Source organism: Notechis scutatus, chromosome 6 (assembly GCF_049901735.1).
Source record: "Notechis scutatus isolate UNSWTSFEM ecotype Mainland chromosome 6, rNotScu1.2, whole genome shotgun sequence".
Classification (NCBI taxonomy): domain Eukaryota; kingdom Metazoa; phylum Chordata; class Lepidosauria; order Squamata; family Elapidae; genus Notechis; species Notechis scutatus.
The window spans coordinates 41,055,141-41,082,469 of NC_142014.1; the positions used below are offsets into that span (position 1 = coordinate 41,055,141).

The 27,329-nt window shown below is 36.9% G+C and overlaps 2 protein-coding genes and 1 long non-coding RNA gene across 5 annotated transcripts in view; 1 reads left to right on the plus strand and 2 right to left on the minus strand.

Moving 5' to 3' along the window:
- Positions 1–3,150, minus strand: part of PAWR (pro-apoptotic WT1 regulator) — a 39,469-nt gene extending 36,319 nt beyond the window's left edge. Inside the window, exons 1-2 of the mRNA XM_026667696.2 lie at positions 2,722–3,150; positions 1,579–2,191 (exon numbers count right to left, since the gene is read on the minus strand). Coding sequence (XP_026523481.1) covers positions 1,579–2,037 — 459 coding nt within the window. The 5' untranslated portion in view covers positions 2,038–2,191; positions 2,722–3,150. The remainder of the gene's footprint in view (positions 1–1,578; positions 2,192–2,721) is intronic.
- The window catches only part of LOC148130186 (uncharacterized), a 39,099-nt gene continuing 14,410 nt past the window's right edge, over positions 2,641–27,329 (plus strand). The window contains exons 1-2 of the long non-coding RNA XR_015750065.1: positions 2,641–2,771; positions 2,861–3,118. This is a non-coding gene — a long non-coding RNA (uncharacterized LOC148130186). The remainder of the gene's footprint in view (positions 2,772–2,860; positions 3,119–27,329) is intronic.
- Positions 17,973–27,329, minus strand: part of PPP1R12A (protein phosphatase 1 regulatory subunit 12A) — a 106,872-nt gene continuing 97,515 nt past the window's right edge. For all 3 annotated transcript variants that reach the window (XM_026667693.2, XM_026667692.2, XM_087968031.1), the window contains 3 exons: positions 25,571–25,618; positions 22,526–22,576; positions 17,973–20,094 (listed from right to left, as the gene is read on the minus strand). In XM_026667693.2, coding sequence (XP_026523478.1) covers positions 20,008–20,094; positions 22,526–22,576; positions 25,571–25,618 — 186 coding nt within the window. In that variant the 3' untranslated portion in view covers positions 17,973–20,007. The remainder of the gene's footprint in view (positions 20,095–22,525; positions 22,577–25,570; positions 25,619–27,329) is intronic.

Genomic DNA, 27,329 nt, shown 5'->3' on the forward strand with positions numbered 1-27,329 from the left:
AACCATGCCTTCTATCTTTCAAACTCAAGTCAAGTCACATGTTAGAATAAATAAGTAGCCAAAAAATGACTTTTGGAAGATGGAGCTACTGAACAGTATGACTTATCCAATGGCAAAAAATGAATCAGTTTTCCTTTGAAAGAACTGCAGAAATAAGATGAACTTGGATTATGCCTATTTTCCCAACAGATTTCCTTAATCTAAAGATTCAAATAGATATTGAATTATTTTGCCCAAGATTGTTACAACTTCCTAGACAGCTGCTCTTAGCAGATGCTAGCAGAAATATCATTAAAAAGTCAAGACTGTTTTCATCAACAGCTCCTCTAAGATTCTCATTAAGTAGCTGTGAAATAATTAGACTGTTGTGAAATAAAGTATTAGATGATTTCAAATGTTACCTTGCAGAAAAAAAGGACAGCAGTATTATTTTACATTATTGGAATACTAAAGAGAAAGGATTGTGAATACCATTTTTTTCTAAGTTTTCTGCTTTTCCTTTTAAAGATACTCATGTTATTGTCACATGTTTATAACTTTTGGCAGCTTTTTAAATTAATGCCAGAATACATGTTTTTAAAACAGACAGCTGTATTAGCTAACAAAAATGTTATTTTCTGCTTTTCAAGCCACTGCATACATTACTATTGTAGAGGAAAAAACTATTTTGAACACTGTACCATCTCTGTTTTTAAATTGTCTTAAAAGATGTTGGTCTCTGTTAAATACAAGATGTTATAACCAATGCTTTGAAGAAGAAGAAAAAGAGGTCAGTACCTGACAGTAACAGTATTGGTTATAACATCTCTATTATCTTGTTGTATTTTAAATAAGACCGACATCTTTAGGACAATTTAAAAACAGAGATCAACATTTTTGAAACAATTTAAAAATTCAGAATATTTTTTTGGGGAAAATATTCAGAACACAGTATATGGATTTCAATCATATTTTTAGACTATTTTTCATGACTTTCTTAACACTTTACTAATCCATAATGAATTCTTTTAATTTCATTAGAAGTTATTTGCACTTTTAAAAACCTTCTATAGACTACCATGGTTTTTTTTAAAAAATTTACCCAAACTCTACAGATCTACAGTCACTGTTGCAAGCCTGTGAAATCTGCAAGCTGGTCAAGTAAGGCTGTTCCGGATCCAAGCAGTTTAAGTAACTTCATATAAACACAATAAAACCAAGGCTACCTTCTTTAATGGAAAACAACAGCCCCAACTTTAACACGCGCGCTAAATCCAGTTCGATCCATTTAGGTGGATTCGACTGCAATTCTCAAGCCAAAAGGACACAACCACAGAAATGAATGAAGCGCTCTGTGGTTTTAGCGCCTTGAGCAGTTTCATTCCAGCGGCCTCCCGCTGCCCGCAAAGCAATTTGTAGGCAGCCACCCTCACGCACCACCGAGGCAGCCCAGGCAGGCCCGAGAGACGGGGAGGGGCCGCCGTCTCGCAAGCCGCCAGGCTCCTCAGGTGCAGCCGAAGGGAGAGGCGTGGCTCTCCTCCCGGGCTGGGCCGCCCTTTCCTCCCCAGCGCCGGCCCTCCTGACCCAGCGCCGACTCACCTCGGTGGCCGGGATGTTCACGACACCTGTCGAGCGTCTTTTCTCCCTCATTTTCCTTTTCTCGATCTGCCCCTTTCCTTTCCGGGCGCTGGGGCCGGAGGAGCCTTTGCCCTTGGGAGCCACTTTCTCCTCCTCGGGGGAAGTTGGCGCCGCGCTGGTTCTGTTCCCCGGGGGCTCCGCGGTTCCTGCTCTGGTTCCGGCTGTCGGCTGGGGCTCCTTCGGAGTGTTTCTGGCCAGAGGGATGCAATTCATGCCGCTGCTGCCATTGTTGTTATTAAGTTCGGCGGCGGTCGCGGTGCTGCAGCCACCGCCGCTGGTGGCAGTATTGGGGGCAGTCTTGCCATCACTCCCCCCGGCCGGCGGTGCTTGCTTGGCCCGCATCTTCTCCCGCTTAGCTTTCCACTCTTCCAAGAAATCGGTCGTAGCGGCGCCGCTGCCCCGATAGCCCCCGGTGGCCATGTTTCAGGGAAGCTGCCGATTCCTTGGCGCCCTCTCAACGAGCCCCGACGTGGCTCCCGACCTTCCGAGGTTTACTAACCGAGCGGACTGGCAAAAGTTGCTGGCCGACAAAGGAGAGTCACCGAGCGGGCTGGGGAGGACTCCACGCAACCCTCTGCAGGAAACAAAAGGGAGCGAGTGAGGCGAGCGCGCTGTCTCCAGGGAGGTGCTCTTCCAGATCCCCAGGGCAGGCCCCCGATTGGGTCTCCCGCAGCCGCTCGAGCTCCGCTCCGCTTCTCTTTTGGCCCGCCCCCCATCTCCGTTTACCAGGAAATCTGGGCACTCTCGGCTACTCAAATCCCAGCCAACTTAATCACACGCTGGAATGGCTGTAGCTCTCACACTCTCTCTACGCGCACCACTCTTTTCTTTCTCACGCGCGAGAAGCGCCTATTAAAGTTGCTCTTCTCTGACCTCTCCGCTTTCCTCCCAGACCCATGTGGACGGACGATGGGAAGCCTCGAAGACAGGCTTTCCATCCCTGTCTTAACCTAACTTTGTGGAACGCGCGTTTCTCGCCTTCCCACGGACTACATAGCTCCCCCACAGAGCAGTTGCCTTTCTCCAACTCCCGGCTTCGACTAAGTTTTGCATTCATAGTGCCCTAACCAGCGCCGTTAAGCGCCGGAGCAGGCTCCAGCTTACCCTCTGATGCTGCCTCGTAAGAAGACTGCGGAGGCTGCGGCTTCCCCCAGGTGAGTTGCCTGGTTGCGGCGCGGAACTCCCGAAGCGAGTCCCAGAAGACTTAGCAGCGCTCCCGAAACTTTCCGACTTTCTCCCATAGGGCGGAGGGTAACCAGGCGAAAGGAGCCGAGGCGGGAGCGGAAACTGCCGAGGTGGCCCTGACAATGGGTAAAGGGGCGTGGAGAAGCCTCCCTAACCCTGAATGCCTGGAGAAGTAACTCCCTCCGAGCCGGTTGTAAGTTGAGCGCAGCCGTCCCTGGTTGTTTTTACAACGCCCGGGATGCCTCCCATGACCGCCCAGGTGACAGGCAGTTAATACCTGCGTTCTTCTAGGATGGCATAATTTCTTCCGCTTGAAGTAAGACCAGTTCGGAGGAAATAGATATCAGGAGTGCAAATATTAGCGTTTCGTTATTAAGACGAGTGCTGTACAAAGTCTGTTTTAGCAAACAGATCTGCCTCTCTCTCCATTTGCAACTTTAACATTTCAGTGTTAACTTTTGGGGACAGGATTCTTATGCGAGCTAAATCTAATTGAAATTAGGCTTTAAATACAGCAGTTCACAGTAGGGGAACCCAGTCTTATTTTACATCTGATTTTCCTAATTAGGTTTAAATGGTAAAACTTTAACAACAGCAAAATATGCCCCATAACTATTTGCCACAGGTTGGATACTTATTTTATTGGAAATTGGTGAATAAAGGGGCATATTTACAATATTATGTACTCTTGAAACAAAATACTCTTCAGTATATTCTTTGCACATGTCATTAGATTTAGAAATGTTACAGTGAAATTAGAATGGATAATTGAGTACTTGGGGGGGGGGGGAATCAAGCCAGACTTCAATAAATGCAGCTCAGCAAAAAGGTCCTGATTAGCACTGATGATTGCCTTATCAATAAGAGAAGCAAATAAGTATCTGATTAATTAAAACTGACATTTTATTTGTAAAAGTGTTCTCTTCTATCATTCGTTTCACAGGCGAACTATAACTTTCTCCTATCTCAAAAGTTACATGGGAATTGATGCTGAATTGATTTTATACACATTTACTAAAGTAAGATTGAAAATCCTATAGTCTTTGGATATTCCTCCTTGCTTGATTCTGTATCATTTTGTAATTAAAAAACACCCCAATGTTCCATCCTTATATTTTTCCCACATCAGCATCCTTGTGAGTGGGATTAGGATGAAAGTACTGGTGGTCCTCTGGTTGTAACTACTCAAAGTTCAGTGACTGTTCAAAGTTACAGTAATGCTAAAGGGGATCTTTAGATCCTATTGTGATACCCCATAGTTGTGTGATTGCAATCCAGGTTCTCAGCACCTTAGCTGCTTTTTCACAATTATGATGTTGAAGAAAGTCATATCATATTATTACAATTTCCAGTGTTCCTTGCTGGCTTCCCAAAAAGAAGGTCAGTGAGGAAGCCAATATGTGGTCCTAAGTTCCTGTTTTTCTTTTCTTTTTTTGCATCTTTATATAGTGCCTACCCATTGCATTTCCACCAGCCATGAGCATCTGTGCACCCACCTATGCTTCTACTGCCTGCTTATGGTACATTCTTGCAGTACCCACACACCTGCAGCTGTACTCCACAGCACCCACCCACTCATAATGCTCACCTGCAGTTATAACCTATCAACCTGCTTGCCTGGAATTCCTGTTTCTTCCTGCATGGACCTGGGAGTTTTGATAGCAACTCAGACTCAGGGATTGACATTGTACTTTAGACTGCATCACTTGGAGACAGAAATTCTGGTTCCAATTGCTGTCATAACCCAAGGACTACCTATAATTGGGCCAGGTTTTATCCCTAAGGGAAAATGAGAATGTATGGTTTTCTAGTTTCTGATCCAGCATTCTAACCAGCACATCAAAGCCAAGCAATCTATGTGGCCAATCTCATTTTTGAAATTTATTTGCAGAATATAGTGAAATAGCATAACAAAAGTATCCCAATCCTATTTTTCTTTTCTGTTCACAAAATAACTATTGTGTCATAGAAGTATAGCCCTACATATAACTTCAGAAATCTATTCTATTGACTAAGTTCACATATCACAGAAGCCCAACAATACAGTATATTGCAACCATGATGGGTATTAATAAAGCAATAAGAAATATTTCAATAAGAAAATGCCCAGCAGTATTCAAAAAGAGGAATTTCTGAAGCATAATAATAATGAGTAAAAACACAGTCTACCCAAAATACATTATTGAGCACTTTATTTCCTACTTATGACTTTTGGAGAATAAACCACTAACTCTCTCCCTTTGATAGTCATCAGACTTAAAATTACTTCTTAAGCATTAATAGCTTTGAGGTGGCAATAATACATATTCATAGTTTCTTCATGGTGTATTTTAAATGTATGTTCTAAGATATTTGTATATTCAATATTTTCTTCATAGTACTTTTACACAGAACAGGAATGCAAAATGTGTGGCTGCCTTTTGCAGCTTGGGAAGATTTAAGGGGCAAAATTGAGTGATCAGGATCCTGGCTATTGGAGGAGATGAAGCCCAGGTATATATTCTTCCCTGCCCTCTAAAATCAGACTGGTCACCTGGAATAGCCTTCCCTAGATAGTCCAATTAGTCTCATATGTACTCACCTTTCAGAAACTGCTAAAAACAGCTTTTTCAGAGGATACTTGGAGGCTGCTTACCAGAAGCTAGTAAGCTTTTGTATTTTTTAATTTTATCATTATGTATTATAAGACATGAACTGCCAAGGATCTGATTATGATTTTGGTATGATGTAAATAAAAAAACTCTTCAAAGGTATCAGCAGTAATTTGAATATAAAATTAAAATTATAGCCTCATATACATCCTAGGATTTTTTTAAATAATAAGCATGAATTAGATCAGATTTCATGATTCTTTCCTATATCTGAGCTCCATCATTACATCTGCATCCATCATTGTAGATCTTTCCCAACACTAAAAAAACCAGCATATTTTAAATTCCAAAAACAGTCACTGACCCCATGGTCTGTTATTGATTAACTCGAATACTGTTGTGGTGAGATTGGTGAAGTGCCCATTGCAAAAATGCAGACATAAGTTGTTTGCATTTCAATAGTGGTATCTCTTAACGGGAGCTTTTGGGATAACTTTTAAATAAATGTAAATAAATGTAGGTTTTCATGCTCTTTTCACCCACTTCTTGGAATAGTGGAATATAATTCCACGAACTCTTATTATATGTTTCCAGTTATACTAAAAAAACAGCTTGCCCATCAAAGGGGGGAACTCATTCCAGAAGAAAGACGCCATTACAGAGAAAGTGCACTTCCTGGGTCTTGAAAGATGACACTATTTATTAAGGAGTCTTGAATCTGCCAGATCACACCAAATAGGCAGAAACCACAGAAGACAATAATAAATCTTGAATCTGATCCAAATGCACAGTGGCAACCATAGGTGTACTCTGGCAAGTTCAATGGTAGAATTCAAAATCTTGTACTACCGGGTTCGATGGGCGTGGCTTGGTGGGCACAGCAGGGGAAGATTACTGCAAATTCTCCATTCCTTCCCCACCCCACCAACCTGCTTTCCAGCTCCATTCTCCTGTGCAGGGCAACAAAAGAAGACCCAGCCTGGGTATTGGGAGGCAGAGAATAGGTGGGGGCGGGACTAGTCAGAGATAGTGTTTTCCGGTTCTCTGAACTACTCAAAATCTCCGTTATCAGTTTTCCAGAACTGGTCAGAACCTGCAGAATACCACCTCTGGACAAGTCCATAACTCCACATACTGCTACATTCTGTACTAGTTGAATCTTCCAAGTGGTCTTCAAAGACAGCAATGTGCAGAGTGGGTTGAACCATGAGGTGACAAGGGTTGAGTGATTATCTAGAAAGATCTCTAGGGAATGCACACATTGCATATCACTCCTAATTGGGGAAGTGCAACCCTATCCAGAAGTAATGTTGGAAAATCCCTAGGCCTGAGAGTTTCCAACTGTCTTAGTTGGAATTCAACTGGAAGCAGTTTCTCCCCATCTAGGCCTGTGTAGCTTCCAGGCATTGCAATATAGCATCAAAAGCCTTATTTGGTCAGCCTGGGATTGAAAGATACAATCGGCTATTACTGATGGAGAGTTGTAAGAAGAGTCTGCTTTGAGCTGTATTGATTTGAGATGACAGATTTGATTGTATTTGTCCTCCAAATGGCAGCAATATAATCCATACATACATTATATAATATTACTATGCAGTATTGTTGATTTCTTAAAAAGCTAAATGCAGGTCTAAACTTTTTTCCAAAGACATAAGTGATACTAGTACAGAAAGTAGTGACATGGGTTTTTTATATTTAAGAAGACTGGATCATGATGGTTTTGTGTACTTTAATATCTTGCTTATTAGTTCCACATGAATATTGTACAAAACTGAACTGAAATTCTATATAATTTTCATGGAAATAAACCTCCCTTAAACATCTATAGGATCACATACTTTTCACATACTGTTCTTTTTTCTAGCTCTTAAGGCTACAATAGTAAATCTTGACATAAAATGTCACAAACGAAAGAACAGGCAAAAAAGACTGTTATACCCTTGTATTTGATTAGTGAATTAAATTTTATAAATCAATAAATATAGATAAACTTTGTTTAATTTGCATAATGCTGATAACTTAAATAAGTACCAAAATTCATTATTATTATAATTTCAAGATAGTCTTGGAGATTTTGAGGAATTCACAGTTACAGTGGTGATGAAAAATTAGCTTTACGACCATTTGGAGGAATTGATACATAAAATTAAAGTAACAAAAATAATAAATAATAAGCTAATAGTTCTGTTGTCTTTGCATTCATTTTAGTATACTTTCCTTTGTATGGAGGAACAATAGTATTTTTCCAATTGGCAAGAATAGATGTAATGCAAACACATGCCTTAATTTCAAGGCTACTGCCTAACCAAATCACATCCATTTTTGATCCTCATCTATCTGTTAATTTCACCTATGATCATATACTTTTTTTATGGATTGGACTCAAACAGAATGTTGCAATTTTCCTCAGAACTCATTCCTGGGGCTTTCCTTATCATCATTCACTAGGGCATAACCTGGGAATTCCTATTTTCAGACATGGTCACAACAGTGATACCACTTTATCCTTTCTTATAGCTTTTTCATTTATATTTAAACCTGCATTTTCATTTCCATGCATGTATTTATTAACTCTAAAAGTTCAGACCACCTTCATTCAGATCCATTACATTTTTCACAAGTTTTCTTAGTTTCACAGAAATCAGTTTCTTATTATTCATCAATTCATACACTTTACTATTTTATCCTTTATATTCCAAATTTCCATCTTCCATATTCTTCAGTTTGTGAGTTAAACCCATACATATTGATGTCTTCTACCCATCATGATATTAGTTAATACCAGGCTTACACATAAGAGATTTTTTTTAATAAAATAGAAACATAGGCTTTATATAATAGAAACAACTTTATTGTTGCTTTATTCATTCCTGATAATTGAGATTTGGCACAATTTGGGCTGGTATGTTACTTTCCTGGTGAGGCTTGGATTGTTGCAGCATGTTTTTTTCCACAAGGTAGGATCTAGTTTAAGTTCATCTGCCCGATTATATGATTGTTTCCAGATAGCTCTGGAACAGTTTTTTCCCCCCTCCCAAATCTGGTAGATCATCTTCTTGCAACTGGGATGAGATTTGGAATAATCAGCATTAGATATTGTGGCTTTTAAGTGTTTTATGTCCCACAATAAAGCCTGTAGTGCTACATGGTACACAGAGTTTTTATAAAAGATGAAACATAAGATCAAGAATTTTGAACCATATCTATGTACACAGGGATGAATATGTCAGAATAGAGTGGAGATACCATTATACGGCTTATGCTGTAACAGTGACAGTAGTAAAAAAACAAATTCCTCCCTAGTTGCATTCATGGAGAACCATGAAAGAAAACCCTTCAGGTCTGTTGTGTGGGTGAAGTACTTGCAAAGCACTTCAATGCTATTTGAGCTCCATTGTGAGGCATATGATTGTCATTTTGGAAAACTTCGTTTAGATTCATCCAGGGTTTTTAATCATATTGGGCAATAATATACTTAGAATGTATACAATTTAAATCTTGATTATGAATGATTCAATATTTTCTTATTTACTCTGCTTCTTTAGTGTACTGCTTTCTGTATTTATTTATTTAAAGTGTTTTAATCATCCTCTTAAAAGAGTTTGAGTTACTCTGAAGAAAGCTACGGGTAAAAAAGTATATAGTTTCACCACTATTACTGTTATTAGGTAGGCCTGAACATGAACTACCCAATGAATCCCAAGTCCAGTTCACATATACAATCCAAAAGTCCCTGAAGGGCTATTGCGAATAGTGGGAGAGGCACTATACTGACAACAGACCAACTTGTTCCTGTGGCCAAATTCATATATAAATTCATATACTTGATTATTACTAGTGTTCCTATTGGACACAAATTTCTTTTTCAATCTTAGGCTCATGGTTTCTGTAGTACCTGGAACCCTGAACAGATCATCAAAGGGTCAGGCTCCCCATCTCTGCCTGATTAGAGTTCAATATTACATGCCAGGCAGGGGTGGGATTCTACAGGTTCGTACCTATTCACTAGAACCGGTTGTTAACATTCTAAGCAGTTCGGAGAACCGGTTATTAGAAGAAATTACTGGCCTAATCCTGTAAGAAAGGCAGGAAGGAAACATTCTGGTGTTGCTTACAGAAACTGTCTCTCCATTAACCCTTATTACATTCTTGGCAGGACTAGACTTCCTGTCTCTGGAACTTCTCTGGAGTTTTTTTTTCCTCCTTTGCTGGTACTTTGCTTGTGTGGAGTGACCATTCAAAGTTACAATGGCACTGAAAAAAGTGACTTACGACCGTTTTTCACACTTACGACTCTTGCAGCATCCCCACAGTCATGAGGCCAGGCGAGGAGATGCGTGCCTCGATGTGAGTGAGGTTGAGTTGGCCACACCCAGCCAGTCACATGACCACCAAGCTATGCTCACCAACTAAGTCATGCCCATAGAACCGGTTGTTAAAAAATTTGAATCCCACCCCTGATGCCAGGTCTACTTGTTCCTCTACTACCAAATTATAGATTTCATCTTACTCTTTATAGACTCAGTGTTCATCAGCAACCTGTTTTAGTTCTGCGTTTTGTAGCTGTCTTGCTTTCAGTGCTCCAGTATGTAGTTTTACTGCATCTTTATATTATGCCCAAACTCATTAAGGAGGAAGATGTCATATAGTGGCATATGAATTTTTTTAGAAATAATATGTTTGTCATTCCGAGTTATTTTAAAAATAATAAAAGTGGGATTCAAATAATAAAATAACATATGAAGTAAAAAACATATCCTGTAAAAAGAAGTAATTATTTCCATATGTAAGGGTTATATTGTTTCTAACTTGGCAGGTAATTATTTTGCTCTGGATTATAGAACCTAGTTATAGAACCTAAAAGCAATCTGGCCACATGTCAGCATCTCATTGCATTGTTTAAAGCCAAAATTAGTACAGCCCAAATATGTTTTTGTGATATAGCTGTAACTATTCTTTTTAAAGACATAACTTTCTAAAAGAATTTGCTTGCATCAGTACCAAGCAAGGGAGCTATTATTTAGGTGTGTTCTAACTTGTTTAATTGCCTCAGCCTTAGACATCACATTCCAGCAGTTGCCACCTTCTAGCTTCAAAGATGAAAATGCCCATGATATTAATATCAATCCAACAGTTATTGGCTCATTTTCAATTCACATTAGAATCATGTTTTTACAAGTTTGTAAACACTAACTCCTCCATCTCTTTTCACCCCCATTCCATTTCAGTTAACTGCTCTTGGAGCTTTCACATTTTTGTATTAGTTTTCTGGTAAATTTCTGGAATGTTGTTTTTGTATTAAGTTGTAACTAAAGGAACAGTTAACTTGATCTTGGCTAGATCTACCTTTTGTCCAGTTTGTAATGCTTAGCCATTAAACAATTTAAGCAAGATTGGTTAAAAATGAAAACAGTTTGCAACAAAAACACATAGACATGCTCTTAGTCAAACACATGTTTAAACAAAGCTAAAAATATAGACAGAAACGTGAAAGCTAGTTACTGCAAGATGCTTATTTTTAATTTTGAATCTTTAATAAGAAAGAGTGTCACTTTATATTAAATAGGAAATTTGATTCTGTAAGCTAATTATTATTTAAACTTTGCAATTATGGAAATGTGAAAAGTAGAAGAAATATAATACATGATTTCTTTGAGTCTAGCACCCCCAAGTTCCCTCTCTGAAGACTGGTTGATTAAATTACAATGGATAGCTTCATGTAACATTCTAACCCCATACTACGCAACTCCACTATAATTCATCATGATATAAGAACCCAGATTTGGTCTTGGTATTATTACTTGATACTAGCAAAAAAAGTGTGTTTCTAAGCTTAGAACTATGCCAATTAAATAAGGCATGTGTAACCATCTAAAAGTCTTCTCAGAAACAAAGTCCAGATTCCATTTTAGATAATTATGGAATATCATAATTTATTCATTCTTAATGTTTATTTTTACTGAATTACAATTTCTTTCTGACTAATAATGCTACTTAACCTAATTGTGTATAATATGCACATATACACTTTATATGACTGAAAGGTTATAGTAAAACAAGTTCCCTTATTTTAGTCAGCTATCCCTTGCTTGTTATGAATAACTCCCTAATAAATTGGGCTAATTATTGCTTTGTCTTACCATTCACAAGTGAATCTTTTATGTTTGGTTTCAGGGTAATATTTCAAGTGTAGTTATAGGCCTATTTTGTTTGGATTAAGCAAATATTTTCATCTATATCTGTGGAAATAATCTATACTGCCTTAGATGTGAAAGGCTAACGGGGGGATTGTGTGTTCATGTGCAAGGGGCAGGGGGGGTGCGCATTGCCTTCTGGGTGCTGGCATGCAAGCGCGTGAACGCAAGCGTGCACATAATTTTTGGCACAGGAGCCCAAAAAGGTTAGCCACCACTGTTCTAGTGTATATGGTCCTGCATATATTTCCCATATTTTCCCTCTGAACTGTTACAACAGTTAAATTTTTTGGCATGTACATATTTGGAGACATTGAAGACACACATAGATTTATCAAATCTTACTTCAATTGAAATCAGTCAAATCGGCATAAAGAATAACACTGTCCTGCCAAAAGAAACATTTAGTCCAGTAGTGATATCCAAATGAAAATGCCTCAAGAATGTACAAGCTTATGGCCACATAACCGGCTTTGTAAAGATCAGATGAAGCTACATCAGAAGCAGAGGACCAAGTAATGAAAAGTAATGAAAACCAAATACTAACCTGATATTGGCAATCTCTTCTTGGATCTCTCATACCACAAAAATAGATATGAAGCCTGAACAAATAACTCCACTGTGTATTCTACCCAATCTTTTATAAATCTTCAGGGAATGAAGAGTTCAAGACAATTAAAAGACAGTAAAAAAGAAACTTCACAGAACTACAGCTAATTGATTCAACAAGTGTTTGGTGGAGAAAAAAATATTGTGCTAAAGATCCAGTTTATTACTATAAAATTACAATATTGATCTGCTTTCAAAGCATATAATTCATGAGAGAAACAAGCACAGGAGATAGAAACCTCCAAAAGATTTCTAAAAATAACTAATGTATATACTCGAGTATAAGCCTAGTTTTTCAGCCCATTTTTTGTGCTGAAAAAATCCCCCTCGGCTTATACTCGAGTCAGATTCCCCTCTGAAAAAAAAAATGGTGTGGAGTCGCGGCCTCCGGCGGCAGCGACTCCCAACAGCCCCAGCCGGGAAGGGAAAGGCAAAAAGCGCTTTGCCTTTCCCTTCCCGAGGCGGCGGGACTGGGGCCGCGCCGGCGGTAGTGACTCCTGACTCAGGGGGCCTCCGAGGGAGGGGAAGAGAGTGACTCCTGCCTCCCGCTGTCATCATCATCTTCTTCTTTTGGGTTAGTGAATCAATTAAACCTTTCATGATAGTGAGATCGTTTCCCAAATTAATTATTTTTATTTTTGAAATTTACCAGTAGCTGCTGCATTTCCCACCCTCGGCTTATACTCGAGTCAATAAGTTTTCCCAGTTTTTTTGTGTAAAATTAGGTGCCTCGGCTTATATTCGGGTCGACTTATACTCGAGTATATATGGTAGCCAAAAACCTCAGCATCCACAAATGGTTTACATGGAGTTTATAAACCATTTTGGATTCTCCTGGGGAATCCCAATTGACAATTAGAATGTTGGAATTTTCATTTGTAAGAAGTGATGACTGTCTAAATGGCTAAGAAAGTGAGCTCCTGAACAACAGCCCAGATCTGGAGAGAAATAACAAGTGTGGTGAACCAAAATCATAATGTCTTTTGAGCATCAATTAGTTGGACTGGCCAATCCTAAATTTGTAGAGGGAGCTAGAATATTTTTTAAAAGGGAAATAACAAACATTTATGTTTCCAAACGTTTAATTCCCACATTAATATTCAACTGAAAATGTGAGTCACTTTGAGTTGGTTATAAGATGGCTGGCTATACAAATGTTTTAAATAAAATAAAATACATAATTATAAGTGCACATTCAAAATATCTGTACATATGTACTGCAAATCAATGTTAAAAAATAACTTGAATAAGAATACATGAATATTTGAATAGCCTCCCCTTCAAGAATGTTATCAGTAAATAAGAAGCAGGAAGAGGAGTCTGGTGAACTTCAGAACTCACTAGACAACCTCCAGAGTGTCTAATGCCACTCTTCTGGCACCTCTTTGTATGTAGTACACTCAGCATATACTGTATCCAGAAGAGATAGCTCAAGGAAAGGTAATTAGATTTAAGTGATGAAATAATCCAATACAGAATCATAGCTGCATTTGGAGTTTGTTAAGCATCTATTGTCAACCACAGTAAAAACAGAAGACCAGGCACTTGAAATGAACATAAATGTTTATTGCAAGTGTATGCTCTCTATCAGAATTTGAACTACTAACTGTCAAAGCAAATTGGTGGCAGAAAAGAGTCAATGGAATTCATGGTGGGCTGGGCTTAGAACTTGTGGGTGCGAAGGGACTCAGGATGGATGACACGTTGGACCTCTCCCTTGCGGTTGCCCTGCTCATCTCCTGGCACTTCATGGATACAATAAGTAATTTGCAATTTTCTTCTTTGGTTCAAAAAAATGCCAATTAACTTGCCCAATAGTGGTAGAAGGCAGGTATCAATACCATAGGTGGAATTACTTTGGATAAGTAAAGGAATATGACATTGTGCTGCATGCTTCACCCCCCGTTTAGTTATTCATGGATTGTTGCAGTGCAGATAGAAAAGGAGCAAGGCTAGTGTCACAGCAATGCTTCTATCAGTTTGTCTCCGCCCCCCACCCCCACCTTTGCTCCCCATGCAGATGCCACTGCTTGGTAAATATTCACTACAAATCAAGTAGTTATGGGGGAGGAGGAAAATCATATATCTTCACTATGGTTGAAAACAGTAACACAAACACCCACATCCAAATACTGTTGCTATAATGGTGGTTTGAACTGAAGCAAAAGGTGAAATCATAGCCAAGAACATGCACAATGATAACTTCCTACCAAAAAAATTGTGCAGCACTAGGATTTTTGCTCTGTGCAGAAATGTGTGTGATGCAGCAAGATTATGAACTTAAACTTGTATGAATATTTGTTAGAATAAATGAACAATAATTAAGTGCATAGTTGAATGAAAGGTGAAGGAGGTGAATGCAGAGTTGAGAAGGATGGACTATTTTCTTAATATGCCAGTTTCTCTAAATTCTTGTTTCTTTCTTCCAACTTTATGCCATATTTCAAACATGCTTGAAAGGAAATAGTTTGCAGATAATTTGGATTGGAGAAAGGAGGGCAGGGAAGGGTGTGGATAGCCTCTTCTCTAAGAGTTCTAACAATGATTTTTCCTTAAAAGAGAAAAAAGCCAGAAGACATATTTCACATAATGTAGAATTAGGCCATAAGACTGAGGATAAGAAGAACTGTGCCAGTCTGGAAAAAGCCAAAAATATTCTGATACTTCAAAACAGTGAGTTTACAGAGACCTAAACTCTCTAACCTACGTCATTAAACACAAAATGGACTGAGTAGGAGAGTATAACATACACAAGCTGAAGTACTATTGGAAACAGCAAATAACTTTTTAGTGAAACACAAGCCAGGCCAACTGGCAATTCTGGAAAATGTAGTCCTAACACCAGTGGAGAAATGTTTTTATTATGCATTACTAATTATTGCATCTACTCTTGAATCTGAAAACATGCTAAATTTCAGAACACATTCTGACTTAAAATGCTGTAAAAATGAACAGTTGTTTTTGAGGAAAAAACCTATTTTGATATAGTATACATAAACACATTTGCTTATGGTACTCTGAAACATCTTTCTCTAGTGATAATGTAACTACTTTTTAAAAAGAAGTTCATGCATGCCACCTGCTGTCCCAGTTTTGAATACCTTTTTCTGCCACGATTTAAAGTTGCTTGTTAGCAGCAGCAGTTACAAGGGCAATTTCATTTATTTGTACAGGAACAGAAATGTATCAAAGTCTAAAAAAGTACTGTATGGAAAGTTCAAACTCTTCCAGAAATATCCAACTTCAATTAATTCATATACTTTTAATGATAATTATGTTCTTTAAGAACCAATCATTTATTTAAGACAGATTCTAAAGCAGAGGAAGAGCCCAGTTTTGGCAAGATATGATCCATATATTGGAATCATATACTTATATGAGGAGGGAAGGGTTTGTCACTCAACGCCTGATTCATTTTAAAGAAATGCATATAATCATAGGGTATATAGCAAATTGTTAAAAGGCAAAGTCAGGATTACTCCACAGTCCATCAATGTCTGATGGTAGCTTTCTCCTTTGCTTGTTTAAAGAGGGCTTATAACACAACCATTTAGTTTAGTAAAACTGCTTCTGAACCAGATCAGACTTTATACCAATGACTCAGTTTAGACTGGGTTCATTTATTTAAGAAGATTTAAAAAGTCTGGGTAGCAGATGAAATTTAACTTCCATGAGTGTTGCATAAACTTTCAACATAGGTAAAATTCCAGTAGGATACCCACAATTTGTAAATATCAGTTATGCAGTAAAGAAACATTATTCCACCAATCTCTTTCTTTGCTATGAGAAGAGTTGCAGTGCCAGAAGGCATTGAAATTATATTAAATAGATTATCAAATAGTTGTTGTTCCATGCAACACTGATTCCTATTGAGCACAATATTAGTACAACTATATTTCAACTAATGGTATTCCTCCTTATCCTGTCAAACTGATAATTTTTGTAATAAGACTGAGGCAATAGGGATATGAAAAAGCATTTGTTTTGTGGATTGCAGGCAGTATAGCATTTATAAAATTATTTTACCTAAACCTAGAGTCAGGAAATTCAAAATACAGTAATTAAAAAACACTGTGCTAGATGGTTCTTCACATACTTACAGCAGAATCATGAATACATCAAATAAGTTTCCAAATCACGTTGAACTTAAATGTCTGAAACTGTATCTGAACAGCAGGCATGCTTACATTTTTTTAGTATTAACTTGGTGTTTTTCTACTCTCACCAAGTCTGATAATATACAAATGCAAAAAACAATTCAGTAGTAATACTAAAAAAGTTTGCTCGTTATTGCTGATTTAACTTTTTGTTGCTGAAAAAAAACCCAGAGGGTTTTTTTCTTGTTTTGCTTTTTTAAAACAAAAATGCTTTGACTTTACTTAATTAAAAAAGGCCCACTGTGTTTTTAGAAGGACAATTTGTTTACTGCATACCACACATGTGCTGCTAAATTATACAGTACTCACAACTATGTCTTTTCCCCCTACTTAAGGGCAATTTTCCTCCAAAGCAAAGTTTCTGACCTTGTGTTCCGAGTACGGCATTTATCAGCAGGCGTATTGCCCAACATAACATTCCCACAACACAGGATTTGAGACTTATTCACTATTGCTTCTTTACAATACTCCACTTCTATTAGCTGATATATTAAGAAAACCAGTTTTCCCACTGAAATGATTATGAAATTCAATTCAATGCAATTGCTATTCAACGTATAAGCTTTTTTTCCTATGCCATACAAGCTTTTTAAATAGTAACTACATGAAAAAAAAATACTATTCACTATGGTTTTGGAAATATGCTACATAAATTATGTTTTTATTATTTAGGAATTAGAGATAGCAAAATATTATTTCCACTGAGAAATCCATTGTAATTATAGATTCAGCCTTTATTGATATGTTGGAATAAAAAGGGTGCTTAAATGTAGATTAAAATAATCTATATAAAGCCTCTAATAAATTCATCTACAGAATTCAGTTACTTAATCAAGTAGGATTGCACATTTTTTACCATTAGAAAATATAGAAACTTCTTTGCATGTAGCTTGTGCATGCAGGCAGAATTATGTAAAATTCTGTAAACCCTTTCTCCAATTGTGGCTTTACCTACATGCTTATCAGTGGTGGAATTCAATTTTTTTTACTACTGGTTCTGTGGGTGTGGCTAGGTGGGTGTGGCCATGTGATTGGGTGAGTGTGAATTTTTTGCAGCATCCCACCCCATTTTTTGGGCCTTCCTGGCCTCAGGGGAGACTCTGGGGAGTGTTTTTGCTTCCAGAAGGTTCCCCTGGGTCTCAGGAAGGCAAAAAATGGAGAGGCGGGGTGTGTGCTGCTATGCCCCCTCCCTCCATTTTTTGCCTTCCTGGGCCTCAGGGAAGCCTGCTGGGCGAAGCAGTAAGAAGCGAGGGGAATCCCGGCACAGCTCTTCATAGGAACAGCTGATTGTCAGAAGGTTAAAAAAAACATTAAGAAGTGACTGGGTGGGCGAGCATCGGGCATCAAGCAGGTGGGGCAAGTGAGTGACTGAGCGACCTGGTTGGGAGCACGGCCAGCCAGAAGTTACTACCAGTTCAGCGACCCACGCCAAATCCTTGCTACCGGTTCGCAAGAACCGGTGTGAACCAGCTGAATACCACCACTGATGCCTTTGGATGTGCAAATACAATCTCTAAAAAGTGAAACAGTGAAAAAAATGCCCCCTGGTATTATAATGGTAAATAATATTAAACTCACATCTTTCAAATGTATTTTCATTAAAATTCACACATTTGAAATTATTTTATTCATTTTATTTGTATATGTCAAAATACATTTTTTTTTGCAAAATAGTGGGTTTTGCAAAGTTTCATGCAGATGCAAGGTCTGCTCAATACTACCAATAAAATCAATGCAACACAGTAGCCAGTTTTGAAAGAATAAATAACCTATATATAAAAACACTAAAATATTAGAGACATATTTAATCATTCACAGGCATCCAAAACATTACCAAATATAATCCACAGTATGCCCAACCAATCCACAACATTTCTCAGCATGTTGCAGTTACTCAGATAGAACAATTCTCTGCTTGGTTTGTTTATTAGCTTAAGAGCATGAAAGACCATGTCCATCTTTAAAGTTATAAAGATCTAACCTGTAACAAGATACCCCAGAACTATCCTCGTACTGTACCTTAGAATCAAGAATCCTGAGCTTGGTAGTAAGAGCAAAATGTTACAACATCTTCAAAAAAAAAACCTCTTCCCATTCTCACATCTGCCCAGCCCACAAAGGGAACTTAGGTCAACCCGATCCTTCTTCTTTCCACCCCAAAATGAAATAGTTCCCCAAGAAGTAGGCAGTAGAACACAATGACCTTTTAAAATGAAGGGGTACAAATTCACATTTAATATAGTATACAATCAATAATACAATAGCTACTGTAAGCTTTACAATGTACAATTTATTTTAGCGGTTGAACTGTTCAGTGATTTTTAGGCATTAGTCTGTAGGCCAATAAGACAGCTGTATTTAATAGTTTTAGAGAACATATAAAAGCTGTTTCTTTTCTAACAAAAGCTATCTTCATTGGAATACTTTTTAGAAGGCCACTGAAATGTATAAAATGATCTAATTTGATGATGGTTTAAACCGAGGTCCTCTTCACATGGCAACAGCAGTGCAAGTATAAAATAAAAGGCTGAGCTTTCAAATGCCTTTGAAGTTTACTTTGACTAGCACAACAGGTTTGGATGTACTCAAATAAAGATATGTGAAATGTAATGAATATGTTCTATTTAAGTTTTATTAAAGTGAACACTATTCAAATGAAAATTGGGAAGGAAAAGGCTTTTTTATAATTAGACATATTTTTGAAGAGTGGCTCCATAACTCATTTTTCTAAACTTTAAATCATAAAAAAATGAATATATATTCACTTAATTTGGGGTAGCCTAATTTACTGTATTTGCAAACAGAGAATTTTTATTCAAGCATATTTTGTGTGTCTGAAAAATCCAAACAATATATATTAATATATACAGCATCACTCAGTACCTACTAAAATTAATGTGAAGGTTACAGAATCTAATGTTTTGCACTACAGTCCATTTTCTTTTCTTTTAAAAAAGTGACCAATTGAGGCTAGAGACAAAAAATTTCAAATAATCTATTTTCAGTTGACTTTTTAAAGCAGCTTTCATAGAAATAAATGCATATTGCACAACTGTGAAAGCAAGGTTCCTTGAAACCGCTCTGGTTTTGGGGTGGATGACTGAAAAATACAGGATTAGTTAGTTACACTGTAGTATTTCTAAAGAATGTGTGTCTCTGTATATATAAAGCTGTGAGAATACTGTACAAAGAAAAAATCTGGTACATGAATAATTAGAAGGGAACACACAAATCCAAACTTAGATATTTTTTTTAAAAAAAATCAAAATAAGGGAGAAAAACCAGAAACAGTGATGAAACAACAAAATAAAGTAACTGTGATAGCAGAAAGCTTTTTTTAAACATGTTTATGTACAACTAAGGCTTACTGGTTAAATATCTGAGGCTTATCAGGCCTTGAACACTTTCCTTATATGCAGTAGCTGTAAACAAGATTTTTCAGTCATTTTGTCTTCTCAGCAGCTGCTTTAACACATGAAAATATGATCCTGGTTTTAAAAAAAACACACCCAGGTAAAAGGGCTTTTGGCAGAATATCTGAAAACAACAGTTTCCAAGAAATCTTCCCAGGCATCCAGTGACTTCCATGCTATGGTCCACTGGAGTTACTAATTATGTGCAATCCCATGATTCTCTGATGAGAATAAACAAATTCTATTTGGAAAGCTTGCTGATCACTCTGATCAAGGCCCCGTTTTCATCCTTTAGCCTCTGGTTATCAGCCTTCAGATCTGGTAGCATCTATAAAAGAAAAAAAAAATAGAAATGTGATATTTGACAATAAACATTTTTTTCAGAAATAAGTATTTTTATAGATAAATATTATATTATCTGATCATCTAATAAAAGTTCAGAGGGGCCCTTAGTGTTATCTGAGCTTGGTTATTTTCTTACATATGTTTCATTACTCAAACTAGGTAACACCATCAGTGCTGGGGTTTGCTCTAAGTTTATATTCTAGTATCTTGCCCTGCCAGTGTTGGTCTTGGAGATTCTTTGATAGGGCTGTTTATTATTAGCTTGTTTGACAATTCCTTGACTGGGGTATTGTTCACTTCTTGACTGTTGGCCTGATTATGCTAAATCAGCAGCCCCCAACCTTTTGGGCTCCAGAGACTGGTTCCATGGAGAAAGTTTTTTTTGCAGATCGAAGAAACCTGTTGTTAGCATGCCGTGGATTGGTGCTGGTCCACAGATCAGGAATTGGGGACCCCTGTGCTAAATAAACTATGGAAAATTTAAAAGGGCTTTAGCAAAAGCTATGGTTTCTTAACAAATAGGTAGTTGGATGCAGTGTGAAATGAAAATTAATTTGTTCTTTGGGAGAGTTAGTTTGCTCTTTTGTTGAGAAGGCAAGGCTAAGAAGATTCTGCCTTCTCAGAAATGAGTAGGGCAAGGAAGGAATTAAATAACCAACCTCCTTTATATACCATATGCTGGATATCTGCATAAATATGGGATTTTGTTTATTCTTAAATTCACTTAATGCACTTTAAATTATTTTCTGGTTTTGCCTTATTAATACTGAATTTCATCTATATTGAAAGCTTATTTGGAAGATTATGCCTCAAGCGGGCATTTAAATGCACAAGGCAGTAATTCAGATTTTGTGTGTGTGTGTGATTCAGGGTTTAAGGTTATTTGAGATAAACTGAAAGGCAATACAATTACTGTGGAGTATTGAAAGATATGTATTCATACATTGTTCTTTTAAATGATCATTACTATTTACAATTTTGAATTCAATGTTGGGGCAATTATAGGAAGGTAACTTTGCCAACTGTATGACCTCTTCATATGACCTCTTTTCAACTTGTGGCCTTGGAGAATGTGAACAGAGTGAATGAAAAAATGAGTGTCCAGCATTTGCTTGCCTGGTTTTTGCTCCTTCAGTCTGATTAAATTGTGAGAATGGATCGCCCTATTGTTGAACAAAGGTACTTACTTTTTTGAAAAGTAATGTATTCTATCTAATTAAGAAGCCAATTATAAAATCTGAACTGAAAAAGCTTTCTATGGCCATATAATCTCTACCATTAAAGCTCAATCTTTATTTTAATCAGAAATTTTATCTGAAATGTGGTACTGAGAATGGTATGATCACCTTGGTAGATGATTGTTGGTTACTAGATGGGGGGTGGGGATGGAATACAAATCTCAGCAGCTTTCAATACCATTGACATGGTACCCTTCATGCTGCTTAGTAGTACTGGGTATTAAGAGCACTTCTTTACAATAGTTCTTGTCCTTTTATCAGTGTGTGTCCAGAAAACAGCTGGAAGACTATTGCTTGATATTCTGATCACTGATCTATGGTGTCTCACAGATTTCTATCTTGCTAATGCTCTTTAATATTTATGTGAAACCACTGAGAAAGTGAAAGAACTGAGGAAGGTCACTGAGGACATCCAGCTTTACTGCTTCTTTAACTTGGAGGAAACATTCAGCTTCTTAGGCATTGCCTATCTGCAATACCAGCTGGATAAGGGGAGAATGAAATGCTCTCCAACAGGAGATGAGTTTGTACTCCGACTCTTCTATTATTTAGGAAAATGATAAGGATGCATCTCTTTAGTCAAGTTTTTAACTGTAATTGATGCTAATGTTATTGATTATAATTTCAATATTTTGCATTTTACATCCTGTTCTATTGTTCTAAATGAGCACTTATAGGAGTAGAAAAATGGGCTATACATTTAATAATAAATATAAAAATAGCTGAAATTATGATTCCTTTGTTTCCATGGGGGTAAGAGTGAAAGAAAGAGCAATGCAGAATATTCTTTTGAGTTTTCTTGGGAATATCTTTTTTTCCCCCACAAAGAAATAAATAAAAATGACTGACAACTGTCAACTAAATACCCCTTTTTGGTAGCTTTGGATTATATGGGGATTTCAGTTTAGTCTCAAAGCAACATTCCAAACTTAATGGCTTGTATTTTTCACAATGGGAATAAAACAAATCATTAATACTATTTTTAAACTAAGCTACAAGAATACTTTTAAGAACTATAAGTCACAGTGCCATAAATGAATTTGTGTGGTACAATATGTCACTTTCTTTTACAAAAGCAAAATTATATTGGATTGCACTAATATTCGTTATGATCATGGTACATGGCTAAATTTTAAAAAACATTAAATTTTGAGGAATTTAAGAATGTACATTTACCTTGAGTTCTTCTTCCATTTCAGATATTCGCCTTTCTAGAGCTCTTCGTTCCTATAGTGAAACATTTGAAATAATGAATGTATAATTTTGATAGATAGCTCTCATTTTACTGTACTACAGTCCAAGACGTTCACATTTAACCAGAAGCACGGTGAGGGGAAATTTGCAAGGCCAGTGATGTGTAAAAACTAATTCCACTTTAAAACTAAGAAAACATAACAAAATGTTGAACATAGTCTATGCATTCTATTCAAGAAATTATTTGTATAAATGTATACAGGCAATAATTTTATATTGTAAGTCTACTATTACTCCTTTACCTAAATTTTAAATTATAGTTTAAAATACAATAGAGGTAAGAACTCAGTTAAAGGAAGCACAAAGCATAAGCTACCACAGACAAGCGAATGTTAGTTCACACACTTTAGTGTACCAGTCATATTACATGTGAGTCCTTGACTTATTCTATTCGTACCAAAAAGCAAAAGCTTTTATAGCTCAAATTTTGGTTGACAGTCTGCCAATGCTGTGAGCCCAGTTAAAAAGCATATGCTAAAATCTGTGTTTATCATTCATTTTCAAATGTGAAAGAGAAAAAGCAAGTTATTGCAAAGTGTACATGAACATCTGCATTCTACAGTGTTATGCAAAACAAGCAGCATCAGCTGAGTGTGTAAAACTCTGGTTAGATCATACCGCCCCGTGGATACTGACTCTTGTCGGTCACCTTTCAGATACAAATCATTTGAATTTAGTTTAATCATAGTTAAGTGAATTTGCTGGCATATTTTCCCCAGTTTTAGAAAATAACTTAAGTAATGTAATACATTAATGATTCACTGTTATTAGTTTCTAAATTTGCTGGTTACTTAACAAACCGGTAAAAAATGAGTTACTAAAATATGTTCATGTGTATCAGTGATATGTTAAATAACTGTGAGTTAATTGGCATAAGCCTGAAAAAGGCTATAAATTTATAAGGCTTATACTACCCACAGTTACCTTGGAAGGGAAACATAACAAACCCCGTATGAAAACCAATTCTACTCCTGTGATATGGGTACCATAGAAATTACAGCTCATGTTCTTTTGTATTTAAATCCTTTATTTAAATTTCTGGAGCCCTCTGGTAACTTTTATTTACATAAATTAAACAATCAGGATAATTTATTTTTCTAAAAGTAGCAAAATTTTGCTACATAGGATATATATAAGCTTTGCCCACAAATAGTTGCTAATAGTTCTTGTTGTTAGGGATAATTTCTTGTTTGTTTTATTGAATATAATTGTATTGGTCAATGGCTGAAATAAAATGTCTGTCTGTCTAGTATTTTCTATATTAATACATATTATATGTATCTTGGAGGTATAAATGGAAAACATTTTTTAGGCTAAAAAGCTACCCTGTCAGCCAGGTGTATTGAACCTTACATACTGTACTGGAATTAATTTTTTTAAAGGTTCTATATTGTAATTATCTAATTCGGGATTTTCAAACTGGATTCAAAGAGAACTTGATGGGTTCTACATGAGACTAAAGGGAAAATATGAAATATATACATTTGTGTAAATATAAACCACCACAAGCATAAGCTCTGCTTTATTGCCAGTTTCCTAACACTGGCCAATTGATCATGGGTCCTGTTTTATAACAACAGGTGCTATAGACTGAAAAAGTTTTAAAATCCCTGGTCCAGCCCACTGTGCTTTTAAAAATCATGCTGGTGACTGTGACATCCCTGTATGATCCTAGCTGTGGTTCTATTTCTGCTGATATTGCTTCATGAGATTTATTAAATGTTAGTTGGCCAAAATCACTGTTCATATGAATTTTATCTAAGCATAAGCAATTGCTTATACAGTCTGTAGAACACAAATACAATTTACAAATTCTATAAATGAAAATGTTACATTAATCTATGTTCAGCGTATTTTATCACTCTGTAATTATGGTAAGAAATACTTCATTGGGAAAGAAATATTGTTCACAAAGTTTCTAAAAAATATTTTTTTAGAATTCTGACATAATAAATTCCTAACTAACATCATTACAAAATTATCTAGTTATGATATCTGAATAATTTCATACATTCTCTAGGGGAGTGAGCAAAACGGAAAAAAATCTGTTTTGAACTTGGAACAAATCTCCAGGTTCTAGAAGTTCTCCTAATGTCTTTCAAATCAGTTCATGATTCAGGAGAAGTGAATTATTTGGGGTTTCAGACAAAATGAAATCTGAATAGGGTGAAGCCTGATGCATCATCTTCTCTCTCCCTTCAGAAGATGCCAAAATAGCATATGCCACAGGCCCACTAACTGCAACCCTCTTTTCCTGTGGCTATTGATATTCCAGTGCAGCATATTTTATCAGCTTATCATAATCATCATCTTGTTATCTTTTCTTCCTCCCTCCCTCCATTGGTTTAGGATGGTATTGACCATATCATAGAATGTACTCTATAAATCTATATTCATTTCAGCTAATAAGAAAAGTCAACAGGAACATTCCAGGTTGAGAAGTACTTTCATGGAAGAGCTTCTAGGAATGTAGTGTGATGGATAGGAGTTCCCAAAAATGCACTTGGACATCAGTGCTAGCCAAGGGGAGGAAAGGAGGGACTCTAAAAAAAGTGTGGTGACCATGTCAGTGAAATATTTTACATTGGGGTATCAGTGGTAGTGACAGATAAAGGGAAGGAAAAAGGGAATGTACTGAGAAGATGAGGGAATGGGGGGAAAGGGGGAAATGTGAGCAGCATGTACTTTGTCTTTTTCCCCCCTTAACCATCTCAGCACTGCTGCTTGGGTTTTTCCTCTCCTTCCATTAACTGCCTCTGCCCAGGAACAGCCATGTTCTATTCCATGTATGAACCAAAACACCTAAAACTGCATGTTCAGTTCAGTCAAAGATCATCCAAAACCTGTTGTACAGTTGATGAATGAAGCATTTTGTACATCCCTATTCTTTTCCAATTCAAATTATTATTTTGTAACATTTACACTATAACAACAATAAAGATAAAAAATAAAATTAAAAAAGCTTACCCTTTTTTCCATTTCTAGCAGAGATCTATCAGCAAATCTTTCCTGTCTCTGAAATACATAAGTGCATGCTTTCACAACAAATTTCATTTGAAGGGAAATTAGGGAAAATTAAATAAGTTGTTGCATTACTATTATTTTTAACAACTTTTTGTGAGCAGTAGCATGGTCACCAGAATTCCAGGTGGACACTTCCTATATGGACCACAAATCAGCATTAACTGCTGCTTAGGATCAAACAATGGCTTGGCCCTTGGAAGGAGAAGTAGGTTCAAATGCACTAGCAACAATGAACTTCCTCTCCTTCCAAAGGCCAATGTATGCTTATTTTTCTGAATCTAGAAACTTTCTTATGTAGGTGAGCATTGAGTACTACTCATTCCTGTTAGTTTTGCACTCTGGAACAAGTGTTATATACACAATTCTTATACTTTAACACCATGTCACTTGAAGCCCACAAAGATAAACTCTATCTGCTATGAGAATTACAAATGACTATTTTAATGTACTGATACAACATTTAAAATATATAAAATATTTTTTTTCATTTTCACATACAGAAAGAAGGTAATGCCACCCAAAACCCTTTCCCCATCAACTTCTTAAAAGAAGATACTGAAGAAACAAGGTGAACAAGCTCAACTTAGAAAAGAGTTCTAGAAATACCTGGGAATTAAGCCACATAGGCTTTTACATACAGAATTTATACTTTTCTCTTTCTTAGCTGAAGTACAGCTACTTTGTTTAGAAGCTACTCATTTAGTGACTGTTTGCAAGTATAATAATACTAATACCCTATTACTATTGGTACTACCCTTGATTGCCTTTGCCTTAGTCGTTCTATTTCTATTCGTAGGTCTTTGTATTTTGTTATTTTCTCCAATTCTTTCTCTTCTATTCTGCTGTCTCCAGGCATTGCCACATCCACATCTACATTTTTTTGTCTTTCTTATCAACAACTGTTAAGTCCGGGGTGTTATGTGGCAGGTGCCTGTCTGCCTGGATTCTGAAATCCTAGAGCAATTTAACTTTTTTATTTTCTATGACTTTTTCTATTTTATGCTCCCACCAGTTAGTACCAATAGTAATAGGCGCCTTGGGTGAAGTCCCAAAACAACTGGAGCACCACTTGAACACCATAGGCATTGACAAATTTGCTATCAATCTATTGTAGAAGGCAGCTTTACTTGGAGCAGCTTCCATCCTGCGGCGATATCTGTAACACCATCAAATATGCAGATTTGCCTATCCCAGGTCCTTGGTAAGGACTCGATAGGTAGACAAAAATGCCAAACCCAGTCTGAACATCTGGCTGACTGTGCAATGAATAATAATAATCTGAAGAAACAGTGGACAAGAAGACTGCACAGACTGACTACAAACAAACACAAAATAGCAATAATGGTGCATTAGAACAGGAGTCTCCAACCTTGGCCACTTTAAAGACTTGTGGACCTCAACTCCCAGAATTCCTCAGCCAGCTTTGCTTTGCTTTGCTGGCTGAGGAATTCTGGGAGTTGAAGTCCACAAGTCTTAAAGTGGCCAAGGTTGGAGACCCCTACATTAGAAGATCTGCAAGATACAATTTGCCTGCAAACAAGAAATGATGGCACCATAAAATAAAGTAATGAAAATGAAGACACTAAAGTGTTATGCGACTTTAGAATTCAGTCAAGCACCTCTACCACATAACACTCTAGACTTAACAACTGTTGATAAGAAAGACCAAAAAAAGTCTGGATAGTGGATGTGTTAATACCTA